Source organism: Etheostoma cragini, chromosome 1, assembly GCF_013103735.1.
Source record: "Etheostoma cragini isolate CJK2018 chromosome 1, CSU_Ecrag_1.0, whole genome shotgun sequence".
In the NCBI taxonomy this organism is placed as follows: Eukaryota; Metazoa; Chordata; class Actinopteri; order Perciformes; family Percidae; genus Etheostoma; species Etheostoma cragini.
In genome coordinates, this window is record NC_048407.1 from 32,892,808 (window position 1) to 32,907,830 (window position 15,023).

Here is a 15,023-nt window from a genome sequence, read left to right on the forward strand (position 1 = left end):
CCCCCCCCCCCCCCAAAGAAAAGTGCATGATAGCAATCAATGAGCATTAGTCTGTTGGAGAGAAAAGGAGGGAAGGACTCGAACATATAACCCTAAACATGAAGTCTTTATATTCTACTAGAAATTCTCTCAACCGAACCCTTTTTAATCTGTTCTAAATGTAATTTAAAAAACAAATTCTTCATATTCTCTCAAACAAATGTAGCTATAGTTCACATTTCACAATCTATTACTAACAAGGACACCAGTTGTGTTAAGTAGCATCGCTCTTTACAAAAATACACCCCCCGCATATTATTAAATAAGGGATTTTTAGAGGTCAACCAGACTTTAGAGTTACTAACAATTTGGTTTTTGTCAATTTTTTGTCTCTAAAATGTCCGAAAATGGTGAAAAATGTCGATAAGTGTATCCCAAAGCTCAAAATGACGGACGTCCTTAAATGTCTTGTATATATTGTGCATATTATAAATATTCAGTTTACTGTCACAGAGGAATAAAAGACATTTGAGACTATTAACATTTAGGAAGCTGGAATAGGAGAGCTTTTACTTCATATTAAATGACTCAAACGAATTAACTGATTAGCAAAATTGTTGGCGATTAATTTAATAGTTGACAACGAATCAGTTATTTCATGCTGTCATACATGCATGTTCAATATTCCTCTGTATTTTATATTAATATATTTACATTGACACCAACTGATCCTATCAGTTTCCCCTCTCTATTTACAGTTTATTACAAATCTGTGCACTCTTATTTATCTTTCTCTCGGCTGAATTCTACTGATATTTTTCCGCTCCAACCAGCTGATTTCCCCGAGGGCGGCCAATGAAGCTTTGACATAGTGGTGCGGCCACGCCGTCCCACCGTACCTCTGGCCGATGTAGCCGGCGGTGCACTGACACTGGCCGCTGATGTGGTCACACAGGCCGCCGTTGCGACACGTGCACTCCTGAGAGCAATTAATGCCGAATGATCCGAAGGAGCACGGCTGCGCGCACACCGGACCCTGAGGAGGAAGACGACATGACCGCTGTGTTAAAATGCACATCGAACACGTGAATACAAAGTGTTTAAAGGTGTTACTGTGGGAAGGACAGACTCAAGTTAATACAACACGCTTTATGAATGAAGTTTGTCACAGTAGATGACAGAAGTGATGTCTGTATGTGTCTGGAAAAAAGAATCGTTATCATCAAAATGTTCTGCTCAGGTTGATATCCTTAAATTGACTTTACGCAATGAATTAAAAAAATCTGGAAGATTAACCCTAGTGCTGTGTTCCAGTCAAAGTTGATAATCAACACTTTTGATGAGGCTTTTAATCAATATTTTAAAGTTTTTCTTACGTTTTTGTCCCACTTTTGACGCTTTTTTCAACGTTTGTAACTTGTTTTGATGTTTAACACTACGTAACACTAACTTATTAACTTTAGTTTTACAGTTATTTTTGGAATTTATGGTCAATAAACCTCATTTTATAGGAAATTATACCTAATGATTGAGTTAGAAAAGAAGAAATTAGGAGTTATTTAGACTAAAATTAAAGGAATGGATGTTGATGATAATCCCAGACTGGAATATGTCAACTTTTACTCAATAAAAACAATAAAACAATTCTTTTTTGGAAACCCCATTTTTTTCACCAAATGCTCTAAAATTGAATAATACATAGAAAAAGACACGCCAAAATTAATTAAAGTAGAGAGTTGTACTTGCCAAATCATGTTATTATGAGAAATTACAATTGGGTAGTTAAAAAAAACATTGATATAGGAAAACCGGTCAATTTGACCCAATGACATAAGGGGTTATGTGCCTGGCATTGAGTAAAGAAAGTTGTGCATTTGAAAATCTCTGCATGCAATTGGATAACGCTACGACCAATCACAACAACACACGGGGGGAATCCAGAGCCCCGTACGCTAACCTACCAGCGGAGCTAACTGACAGCTCAAACTGTCATCAGTTGAGCAGGTGCAGTGTACTTATGAGTTAATATGAGCATCCCCTGATGATATTAAACGCAGGAACGGTGTGAGTTAAACTTTGGGAAGGAAACATGGAAAACCTGTGATAGGAAATGACACAAACATGGTGGTCTCAGATTGGCATGCACACTAGCTGATGACGTTGTGGGTGTGGAGCGGGTCGTACCACCCAGCCGGCGGGACAGGAGCACTCTCCGGTGACGTGATGGCATGTTCCTCCGTTCTGACACGGGCAGCGCTGTTCACACAGAGAGCCGTGTTTACCTGGAGGACAGGGCTCCTCGCAGCTGCAGGGAAAGGACAGGAGAAGCAGGTGTTTATGTTGGGATGCGATGGGACAGTTCAGAGGGACACACCTCATCACTGATAACATAGTTTTGCATGGCCGGACCTTCCTCCACAGCGCTGTCGAGGACGGTCTGGCTAGTCCACACAGAATTCCGAGTTGGGAGAAAAACATGTTCTGGTTTATTGACATTTTTTTAAACCAATCACAATCGTCGTGGGCGGGGCTAAGCGCCGAGCGGAGCCACGGTGCCGCTGCAAAATAACCTCAGGAAGGAAGTGGTTTTTGTGGAAAGTGTACATTCAAAAGTAGTTTTAGTCTTGCAACAGAAAACTCAGATTGGACAGACAGTCTAGCTAGCTGTCTGGATTTACCCTGCAGAGATCTGAGGACCAGGTAACCATAGTCCTCAGATTGGACAGATAGTCTAGCTAGCTGTCTGGATTTACCCTGCAGAGACCTGAGGACCAGGTAACCATAGTCCTCAGAAGTCCACCAGAGGTTAGAACGCCAACACAGAGAAGAGGAAGGTGACGGACATCCGGCCAAAACGAAAGACATCTGGCGGTATTTACGGTGGCACCTGAACAATCCTAGAAGTGGAACGTCGTTGATATAGACTACTGACGACATAACCTTGGGCTTGCTTAGTTTGTTCATCAGTTGTGTTACATCCTAACACTAAAAAAATATCAAAGTCACACAACAACTCAAACAAACTAACCGATGGAGGCAGCGGTGAAGCAGCAACTCCCGTGTTCTGCTAGGTAAAGTTACTCTCTGTCAAAGCAGCCTGGTGGCTTAGAAGAGAGCAGAGGGAACGGCTTCAGTTCCCCGTAGTAAAGGGCTGTCTGACTGCAAGGGAAAGGGGTGAAAATAGTCCAAATATAGCGTACACTTAAACCAATATAGTTTTTAGGCGTGCCGACCCCCATCTACTGTAGCTAACACACTGACTATGGAGACGTAGCCCAGACAACAACGCTGAACAAACATATGAACTATCCCTTTAATGTTTCCAAATGAAGAGAAAGCAGAAGGTTAACGTTTGAACTGTCAAGGTAAAGAAATCAAATTAACTACGATGGCAACTGTATTGTAAAGTCAACATGCAAAACATCAAAATATCTCCATTTACTAAACTGTCAATGTAACTCACAATCAGCACAACAAATACTAGTGTTGGTCTATGTGTAAACACGGTTATTTTGCAATTTACCATTATCATCTTCATTGCTCCATATGCCAACTGTGTTCTGATACTGCAAATGTTTTCACTCAACTTTTAATCATCTCGTTCTCTTTTCACACAACCGACACGTAGAAAACAATTCAGTTTTGTTCCCTATAAAGAAAGAACTGCTTTGGTGATGTTTGCTTAATGACCGGCTTGGTTTCAGAGTACACACAGTTTGTCAATTTCATTTCCACTAAATGAATGATGGTGTGAACGTGGATTTGATGCACTGTGTGAAAAAAGGAAGATTGTATTTTGTTTTGTCTGAAGTGTTTTTTGTTGCAGTATTTTGTTGATTTGAATGAGGAAAAATCAAATTATTCTTTGGTATATTTCTTTTATATATATTAATAAATCACAGTGTCTGTTAATGTGATTAAACTTGTAGAATTTGTTATAGATGTTATACATTGTTATACATTGTGCCTAAAAAGCATCAAGCAGTTACTAAGATTACTTTTTGCCTCATTTTTAAGTTCATCTTCGTAATTTTTATTCAAAAAATCTCTGCATCTGAAACAAAGCAAAATGCAGAGAATTCAGGAAGACATAAATGCATCCCATCCAGCAGCATATCACGTGAATTAGGTTTTTGTGTTAAATCTACACTGTAGCTACGTACGACGATACGCAGGGACATGGGCCCTGTGCCGGGCCCTACGCCCACACCGGACCCTATTCTGGGGTATAGATTTCCCACCATGGTCAGAAAACACGGGGGAGACACTGTGTTTCTCTCCCTATGACTCGGGAGTCAGTAGTCGCTCCGAAGCTCCCTCTCTCACTCGCTCTAGCACACACACGCCGGCCCTGCTAATCTCTTAAATAGATCGACGCAGACACCAACGCACAGGTATAACTTCTGGCCACTTACATAGGCTACGCTGAAAGCTCTACGGGGAGCCTCCACAGAAACATAAATCAAGCTTCATGCTGCATTCTCGTGTGTGGTGGAATTTCCCAAAAACACCATGTTCTGGTTAGATGAGAGGAGGGGAAATCTTAGGTAACACTGGGTCACAGATCGGCGGGTGAGACTATCTACTCGGCCGTACTCCAACACTTAAACCGGTCCTGTGTTCAAGTATAAATTCATGTGTGTCTCTAGAGATGGAGGAAGTCAAAGCTGCATTATGAAGAAATGATGTGTTTCAGGAGCGTCTCCTTTGAAGTTCGGCAGAAACACTCTTTAACTTATTCCACAGAGAGAGACAGACTGAACTTTTTAAATTTGGGTGAGCATCTGTGTTTGCCCAGTCATTAACATCTTCACATAACCCAAACTTAACACGTGTTTAGCATGAGATAAATGCCTTGGAGATGCAGAGTGCCCCAGAGCTGGGGTGGCACTACACAACACCACATTGTGGTTTAACTGGACTGCTTGATCCTTAGAGCCCTATCTTGCACCCAGCGCAATTGACCTTGTAGACCGACGCATGTATCATTCCTATTTTTCAACTGACGCACAGCGGACTTTTCCCTCCACAGACTCACGTCGGTAAATCAGGGAATGATCTAGCGCCCCCGGGGACGGTTCAGGAAAAAGAGGAGGCGTGACCGCAAACGTTCCCTGCTGCTATTTTACAGTTTCAGAAAGCAATCCAGCCACAGACCAGGAAAAACCTAGTCTACAGTCAGTAAGTAAACCATACATAAATATAAGGAAAAATATGACCTTGTTTTACACATTTCCATGAATCGTGGATGTGTTGATGACATAAATGAGGAACTATTAGAAGACTGAGGCCGACGTGTTGAACTACACGGACCGATGCAACTTAACCCAAACCCCACCGCAGCAACACGGGTGAGGAGAGACAGAAGTTCTTCTACAGTGAGGTCATCTCGGTCTAATGTTAAAGGTGCTCTAAGCAATGTCATGCGTGTTTTAGGCTAAATACGGCTTCTCACTATCTGCTAGTTGTCTGTCCCCTAAACACTCTGTAAAAAAGCGGTCTCTGTGGACAGCCCAGGGTCTACTAACGGCATCAAAAATACACTACGCCCACCTGCACCACAAAGCTACACTAACAGTGTTCGACGTTCCAGCCAATAATCAACAAGAAGGATTTGGGGGTTTTCAAAAAGAATAAAATCAACAGCAAACGGTCTCCTCGGCTGTGAACCGCTCCTGGCTTGCGCCCTTGGGTGTGTTAAGAGCGTGCGTCTAGCAAATCCACCACTATAGTAGCAATTTGCTATGGAACAAGCACGCCTCTTTTTAAAGGGAATGTGAGATAACGCTCCGATTGGTTTATTGAACGTTACGCCCAAACCACACCAATGAGTGATGTAGCTACCTCAGACCAACCCACTTTAGATTTGCGTCGGGCGCAACTCTAAAATGCACCCGACGCCATTTATCCCGCCGGTATGATTGCAACAGCGCCTGAGATCTGCCCACATGCATTTGATACTTACGTTTCAGATCGTTAAAATAGGGCCCTTAATATACGTGGTGTAATACTGGATTTTAGAATAATAAGAGAAATGTGTTCCCAACTCGCTTTAAATGTTAACACACAACTAACCGGGTTTAAATCATATTATAAATGTTGGGCTGATGGTAAGAATCATTTTACTAGATCATGTACTTCCCCTCAATTTCTTGCTCAGATGCAATTTGTAAGACGATATCAGGTTGTAAGTTGCTGTCCTGAAATTCTTTAACTCTTACAAGTCAGGTAATATTTGAGTGGTTTTAGGGGATGTAGTGGTGCAGCACCAAGGCTGGGACAAAAGCTCTAATAGGATGCTTCTAACTGGATATAAACAATGGAAAGAGCTATTAACATGTTATTTAAAAGCTCTAAGCAATGAAACACAACACGTCTATTTTCTTAGCGTCCATGTTGTCTCCACGTTACAACGTAAAGCTCATAAACACACAGAGGTTGGAAGAACAACTTCCTAATGTGTGACATGGGGCCATCCGAGGGGCATGTGAATGCACCATGAACAGACAAGTAAGCTACTCACAAGGCGTCGGTGTATCCGGGCGCACAGAGGCACTCGCCGGTCTGATGGTGGCAGGTGGCGCCGTTGAGGCACTGGCACTCCTGCAGGCAGTCCTTGCCGTAGAAACTGGGGTCGCAGGGCTCCTCGCAGCGCCAGCCCTGGAAGCCATCGGTGCAGACGCAGGCTCCGGTTATGGGGTTACATTTGGCCCCGTTCTGGCACTGACAGCGGTTACTGCAGTGGGGGCCCCAGAAATCGCTCTCACAGCCTGGAGAGAGAGTCAGGAACAGGGCATGAGTCAAGAGGTGGTATAAAACTGTGTGATCATCAATACCTGCACGAGTCAAGACGACAGAGTGCGGAGGATTTATGGACATCTGGGAGATGAAGTAATCCACATGAGAGTGTTGATGTTTAACAGTGAAGTCAGAGGAGAAAAGAGTACAGGACCCGTATATATCAAACTTCTAAGGCTCCCACTTAACAAAGCTTTCAAGATTAACATGGGAATAAAAATGTTCTCAGCTCAAAGTGAGAAATAAGACATTCATCGTCTAATTGACTATTTATAGAGGAGAAATTTTCAGAATATTTCTTTCCACAAGTCTGAAAAAAAGACATGTTAGAAAAATAGCACCAAATATCAAAATTGACCCAGGCATGGACAAAAAAATGTTTTGCCTTTCATGTCTTGCCAAAAACTAATTTGGTCTTTAAAGAAAAAGTCTCCTGCTTAGAGTGATGCTGTTAAAAGATAAACAAGATACTAATAGCTGCAGACAAACATATTAGATAAGACATCATCAGTCCAGTGTGCAGATATCTTTAAACCCAGTCTCATCATCAATACTGGCAGAAATGAATCTGTTTTACGCTGAGGCTCCTTGAACACAGATGTGGTAAATCCACACGCTGTCAACCCCTAATGTCAGCGAGAGGCGACAGCCTGAACAATCCTGATCTACAGTTCCCATAAAGCAGCAAGCGTGACATCAGGAGACTTGATGTTTACCAACCCAGCTGGCCTGAGATCTCTTCATATCCAGAGAAACTTTATTGCAGGCAAGCCAAGTCAACTGGATTTATATAGTGATTTTAAAACCATGAACTCACACACACACACACACACACACACACCAAAGCACAACATTTTGACTTTATCTGATGCTTTGGAGAAGAATCACCCACAATCTTAGTGCAGCTGCAGCAGAAATCCTGTCACTGATGTCGGGTTGCTGGTGGAAACTTTTGCACTAATTCACACTTTAATATTATTTTTTCCTTTTCAAAGTAATCACAAAAATGGAAAACAAAACTTTAGTCCTAATTCTACATATTCACACAATACAATGTCATTGATTAATTACTGCATTTATCTCATAAGTACTAAGTACTAGGAGAAGTGACAGCTACGTATTTTTGTAGGCCAGTTCGCATCACCCTGGTCCCCTTCACAAAAAGCCATCATCAGCTGATCATGCTGATCATATCAGCATATTTGTCTTACTATAGCCTTTTTCACATATGAACTCCGGACTATGTTCAGCCAATCTGGTCCAGATATTGTCTGGAGTTTCCCCTTCACTTAACTAGCTCACAACAGAAGATTGGGTACGTCCCAGGCTCTTATTTTCATCCACGATTCCTTCACTTGCTTCCCTTTCTCACGTCTTACTCTGTCCCACTGAGGAAGCATGGGAGAGACGCGAGGAAATCATGGGAGGGGAATGAGACGTCCTTTCCTACGACACGTAAATTTGTCAACTCTATGGGCGGAGTTAACCGCTACGGCCGCAAAGGCTTTTGGGAAGGCTGCTCTCGTGTATCCTCGCTCATAGCTCCTCAAAGATCCCTCCTCCATCCTCGATCCTTATGGCAGGAGTATGAGCGTTGAGACAGACTTCAGTAAGGAGGGACAGAAGGTTTTCCGGGTCAAGCAAGCAGCGAGGAAATAAGATATTGGGAAGCAGCTATTGTCTGTACCAGATACACACACTTACTGGAAATTCTTAGTTTTGTTTAGGCGAGGGATGGCGCTCGGGTAGAGTATGCACGAGGCAGGACATGACGCCGATTACACCGCGATAATGGACCCAGTTCATAATGTGGTCATAAAGAGTCGCTTATTGTTCCTTGAATGTGTCTTATTATTTCGGCGTTAGCCCTTAAGCCACCTACACATGATCATCAAGGGTGACAAGGAAGCTATTTCCTGTTGCTAGGTAATGACATGCTGTTATCTCATGTATTGCACATTCGAAAAGTCAACAGCCACTAGGTCAAAGTGGAAATAATTTGAGCATTGAGCACAGCGCAAAGCGGCCCATTTTGAGCTGTGTGCGACGCCAGGGGTAGACCAGCGTCTAGTTAGGCGGCACTGCCCTCCCCTGTAAGAAATTAATGGAACGGCCGGTCCAAAGCTGTTTTGCCGCCTAGCATTTGTAGGCGGCTTCCCCGACAAAAGTTACAGAATCTTGTCGTCTCTCCAATGAGACATTGCTGTTGCAGTCTTTGTGTAAATCCCCCTTCTTCTTTTTCCCCCTCGGATGTTTGGATTCTTCCGGTCATCTTTACATTACTTACACTTTGGGCTTGGACGTTGCACTCGGGAGCCGGCAGGATAAAGACCGTTTGATGTCCGCTCCGACTAATTCAGACGTTTGCGTTCTCACGTACAGCTCCGCCGGGTAATGTCTTGATAATTTCAGCTTTGCAGGGCATGTGTGAAAGGGGGGTTACGATTGTCAATCTTGCAGAAGGCCTTAAGGCCGAAACATCTTCTGAATAAAAGAGAAATGCATTTGGAGTCAAAGAATGCAACACTTTTTTTTTGGACTACTTTCAAGCTCCGAAGTGCATTAACACACAAATATTGCTTCATCCTGACGTGATAACAGCTCAGAACAACACACCGCAAACATCAGCCTGCAGTGGTGACATGTAGCGTGACGAACACAGTCGACCCATCAGGCTGAAAACAGCAGACGCATTCAAATTCTCTCGGCCACTACATCCACAGTACTTTACTATGGGTTACTGTTTATTCTAACCGACTATTATTTACCAAAAAAATGAAATCTACATATAACTGGGCACAGTCATTATCAGCCTTGTGTAACTGGGCGGAAAGAAATGGATTATAAGAAATCCATTCTTCGAGCTGCCACCTTCCCTTTATTTACGCTGAGTGGATTGAACAGATTCTCACAATCTGTATTCAGAAAATACCTCACAGGTCTGTAGGTGGATGAATGGCTGGTATAAATCAGACCCGCAAGACTTTAGATGAAAACAAGTACAAAAGACGGGACATTTTATTGCATATTACATCATCATAAGACAGCGTAAATCAAAGCGCCATTATCTTTCTGATATATGCTCTCGGGGTGAACTGAAGTCCCCAGAAGGGAAGTAAAGTATCCAGAGTCTGAGTGCCAAGAGTTCTGAATGAACAGATTTAAGGTAAAATGAAAAAAAACAACTGGAAATGGCGGTGAGAGACAGGCAAAGTTGTCCAGATTTGGATAACGTTTCCTCCCCTAAATGTGGGTGGCAGTCTCGCAGATATTGTAGTGTCAAATGTTTCATCAGTACTGGGGTGGACGGAGCTCTGAGCACACACGGCATAAATCAGACTCACACTCACCCCCTCTAATTTACTCTCTGTTTCCTCTCAAGTTCCTCCTGAACCGGTCTTGATTCCTCTCCTCCTGTTCCTCTCTCAAAGAGGGGAGTTCTCTTTATTTCTCTTAACTAGTGAGCCAGCATAGTCAAATCCTTTATCCTCTCACAGCCTCAATTATTCAGCAGCAACGAGTCCAAATCAAGTGACTAATGACTTTGATCAAGAGTAGCTCGCTGGCACTGAGCAGAACTCTCTGCACTAAATTAAGAGCTGCATAATATACTTTGGCAAGGGCTAACTCTTTAAGGAATATTTCTAGGTTTGCCTGAGGTGTAGTAATAATAAAATGGGAGCTTGCTCTGTGGTTTTGCTCTTCTCTCTGTCATGTCTAAAAGAGAAACACACCTAGATGACATTCTTCTAGGTATGTCTTAAAGGTCCCATGACAGTTTTATTTTAAAAAATGAAAAAACAAGTTGTGTATGGTTCTTCACAGCAGACATGTCATAGTAGGAAAAGCCCACGTGTATTCAAAACCATTACTGATGGCTGCATTCCACTTAGGAGAGGCCCTGGTATTGAGTATGCTGACTCACTGAAACAGCTTACTGGGACACTTGATGGAAATTGAGGCAATCAATTTCATCTGTACTATGATTCGTCAAAATGGCTGCTGTGAAAAAAAGGTCTATTGGCCTCCAGACCAAACACAGACTGCAGATGTTCATTAGAAGCTAAAGAGATCTCTGTTGCACGGGCCAAATGACTCCCTAACGAGTTACAACATCAATTCAATTTGATTTATAGTATCAAATCATTACAAAAGTTATCTTGAGACACATTACAGATAGAGTAGGTCTAAACCACACTCTATAATTCACAAAGACCCAACAATTCTAGTAATTCCCCAAAGAGCAAGCAACTGGAGCAAGGAAAACCTCCCGTTTAGGGAGAAACCTGAGACAGGCCCAGGGTCTTGGTAGGCGGTGTCTGACAGGCTGGTTAGGGGTGTGATGCACAGTGGCTATAACAGTCACAATGCAACCACACTACATTACTTATGTCCACTTGAGTCCATTTATTAACATGACACCCTGCAGCTTACAGCTTACATTTCCCAGCCAAATCAACACTACTGACATGCATTACTGCTCTTGTTGAGTCCGGGTGTGGTTTGTTTTGTGTTTCTTTCCATTGGAAATGCTGTAAAAGTAGTTTTGAGATTAATGTAACTGAAAGACATTCAGCAGCAATGTAAGTTTGAAACTACCAGCCTGACATTTTTTTTGGTTTTAAAGGGAGCTACGACTTAATAACTTATAACTTCCCTCTGGTTTATTTTCCTGCACAGCACTTCTGTGCAGCATCTTTGCTGGTTGCCTTGGCAACTTAAAGACAGACATGAGAGTGGTATCGATCTTCTCGTTTAACTCTAAAGCCTCTAAATTAAACAGCAGAATACGTAGTATGCAAACTACGCCTGGAACGACACACAGCAGCCTGCTCTGATCTGAGCCGTTTTTTGACATTTTCTCCCACTTTGCTCAGTGAATGGCCAAATGTGTGGAGGTGTGAGAGTAGCCGGGCTTTGAACTTCTATCTTGAATGATTATCTCATCACTCCCACGCTCTACAACGGCAGACTTCTCACCTCGCCTTTGGGTGTAGCAGTTTGAAACAGCCGTGGACACTTCCGCCTGCAGGCGTGTTTGAACGACACAACATAAAAACTATTTTTTTCTTTCGAGTTTACCCTTAAATTAAGCCAAGGTTACAGTAGTCAGCGATGGTCATTAATAGAGGGATGGACGGACACACAGGACGGACAGATAGCTGGAAAAAGGGGGACAATTTTACTCCACTGTACATATACACACACATTAGAAATGCTGGGCAGTGGTAGCCATGTAAAACACTGTGAGGTGAAAATTGTAGTAGTACTTGTAGTATTTGGTAATAAACTTTCTCTTCATTGACCACGGACAAAACAGGCTACACCCTCCTACAACCGCGATGGCTGCACCTGATTGGACGAACGCCTCACATGGTCTGCTCCTTTGTTTCAAAACAGACCATCATTATCCATCGGTGCATCGCTATGCGGACATGGACGATTTTGCATCAAAGCAGTAACAGACCGTAATCGATTGTTGCCTTATGATGTTACTTGTTGATTTCTTTGGGGTTTTGCCTTTCCTCTGTTGTGTTCACACTCTGCTACATTCAGGAAGTGTCATTTTTAACCCTCCTGTTGTCTTTGGGTCAAATTTGACCCATGTTCAAAAAGTGTCTATTGTCATAATTTTTTGTCTGTCATTGAATTTGGGTGTTTAATACGTTTTACAGCATTTGAAAAAACTGACAAAAGCACGTTGAAAAAAGTGTCAAAAATGAAGTAAAATGCAAAAAAAACGAAAACATCAATAAAGCGCTGAAAGAAATCTACAAAAAAATCTTAAAAGTAAAAAAAATACTTGAAAAATACAAAGAAGAGCAGAAACTAAAAAGGGGAGTTCATATATATCGGACTGTCATCACTAAATTTAACACATTTTGTGTTTAGATTTGTTATCAGAAAATGCGGCAGATTATTATATATTCGGGGTGTTATTACATAATTAGGTATACATGTATTCCATTTTGACGTTTTATTACATAAGGTGTTGTCCAACCTGCTTCTCCAAACTGTTGTCATGCCGACCTTCACCCAATGTACCTAACACACTGACTATAAACAAAACATCTGAACTGTCCCTTAAAGTGCATTCAAGTTATAAGATAATAATAAACACACAAACAGTTTTTTGATTCTTAATATGACTCCATGTCAACATGTAACGTTGATGTGTGTATTTGAAGTAGGTGCAACCTATTTATTGATTTAACGTATTCTTGACAAACTGCTTCTGTTGCACCGTAACAAGTCACAGGTGTATCCATCCAGCGTAATAAAGTTATAATACATTCAGTGCTAACGACATTATTAGAGCTCAATCTTGAAGAGAAAGTCATTTTTCCAACAAAATTCAACTGGAAAGTGCACGATTTGATCAGGCAGCAGCATGAAACGTCCGTTCAACACTGCTCGGCACGGCTGATTGACGTCGTCATTAAATCTTGTGCTGGGTCCACTTTAAATGCTGATCTCTCTCGTCTCTCCAGCCATTCGTACAAATAAATAAAATCTAAATAAAACCTTCCGGGTTTCACTGAACTGCTTTTCCATGACACAGCTAAAGGTATGCAAATATAATAATGCATTTATTAGTCATTATCAGGTGGACGTCTCTGGGTTGTGTTGTGAGTTTTGTTTCAGAACAAGTGCTACAATGTTTGGTCTGAACAAAAATACATGTCTGTCTGCATTTCTAGGGCTATGATCATTTGAGTGTGCAGAGATCTATTTTCCTAAACTATTTGGAGTGCTATCCAAAGTACATTTATATATTGTTATTATTATTATTATTATCCACATTTAGGATCCAGCACCCAGTCTTCTAAGTTTGTTTCAAGGTGAGTTGAACGTGTTAAATCTTGTTTCTTTTCTTCCAAACTTCATTCAGCAAATTCTACGAAGGATGTTTTTCAGCAATGTCCTCCTTCCTCCACCCACCCACCCACCCACCTTCCTACCCACCACTTTCACACATAAAATGTGTTTTTTAAAGGCTTATTCAGAGAATTCAAAGTAAATGTGAACCACAGAGACTCTCCTGTTGAAAAAAAGGCACAGATATCATTTAAAGACACTTTACAGAACTTCACACTTAAAACTACTCATCCTACAAACTAAGATTTACAATCAAAGTCTGTGACATGATTACTTTTTCACATCGGCCCCACTATGATGAGAGAATTAGTTTCCCCATAAAGAGGATGCATGCGCCCAGGTGAGAGGGTGATGGACGAGCAGCCTGATCGGACAGGAACGACAGGGGAATACCCTGCCAATAAGGGAGGCAGAGGGATAGTGCTGAGTGGCCAAAAACACAGCAGCACTTCCACTGCCAGTGGGCCATCTGTTGATCTATGAAGCAGCCAACAAACTCATTTGTCTTGGTTCTGCCCCGCTATTCAACCAATAGGTCTGTGGGGGCCGGACTGTGAGCCACAGCGAGGGTTTATTAGTGTTCACCTGGACACATTAGGGTCATGCACAGCTGGAGAACAGAGAGAGAGAGGCTAGGGAAGCACTCATCCGATATTACGATCGGATATCTGTCCCAATATTGACAAAATAGAGGCATCAGGGATAGGAAAAAATTAACAGATCCTCGGACCGATCCAGTTTTTTGGGGGTTTTTTTTCCTCCGTTGCAGGTGGAATAGTTGAGTCAACCGTTGAGCAACATTGAGCGAGCCACAGAGTCGGATGTGTAGAGATATGTCACGCTTGCCATGCCAACTAGTTCGTTGGTTGTTCGCGATGTCGGCAAAGTACATGTTTCGAGGAGTGGTGGTAGTAGTACTGCAAAGAACAATACTACCAATGTAATCAAGCACATCCAAAAGCACCATGCGAATACAATACATTACATCTATGTTATTCTTAGTTAGGAAAGTAACGTTTAGCTAGGAAAGCCTGGTGCCTTTAGTCTCTTTCATATGGTGGAAGGAAGGCATAAGGTGGAAGGATGACAGTTTATTATTAATTCAACGACGGTATCAGATTGGTATCAGGTATGGACAGAGACACAAAGGCCAGACATCGGTATCGGGTATGGACAGAGACACAAAGGCCAGACATCGGTATCGGGTATCGACAAAGACACAAAAGGCCAGACATCGGTATTGGGTATTGACAGAGACACAAAGGCCAGGCATCGTATAGGTATCGACTGAGACACAAAGGCCAGGCATCGGTATCGGGTATTGACAGAGACACAAAGGGCATCGTATGGGTATCGACCGAGACACA

General features: G+C 42.2%; 1 protein-coding gene and 1 long non-coding RNA gene across 5 annotated transcripts in view; both read right to left on the reverse strand.

The window, feature by feature from the left end:
• LOC117935241 (multiple epidermal growth factor-like domains protein 11) overlaps positions 1 to 15,023 on the reverse strand; it is a 145,062-nt gene that overhangs the window by 52,551 nt on the left and 77,488 nt on the right. For all 4 annotated transcript variants that reach the window (XM_034857535.1, XM_034857391.1, XM_034857460.1 and 1 more), the window contains exons 7-9: positions 6,503 to 6,749; positions 2,164 to 2,284; positions 879 to 1,015 (exon numbers count right to left, since the gene is read on the reverse strand). In XM_034857535.1, coding sequence (XP_034713426.1) covers positions 879 to 1,015; positions 2,164 to 2,284; positions 6,503 to 6,749 — 505 coding nt within the window. The remainder of the gene's footprint in view (positions 1 to 878; positions 1,016 to 2,163; positions 2,285 to 6,502; positions 6,750 to 15,023) is intronic.
• The window catches only part of LOC117942110, a 10,237-nt gene continuing 7,288 nt past the window's right edge, over positions 12,075 to 15,023 (reverse strand). Inside the window, exon 3 of the long non-coding RNA XR_004656075.1 lies at positions 12,075 to 12,155. This is a non-coding gene — a long non-coding RNA (uncharacterized LOC117942110). The remainder of the gene's footprint in view (positions 12,156 to 15,023) is intronic.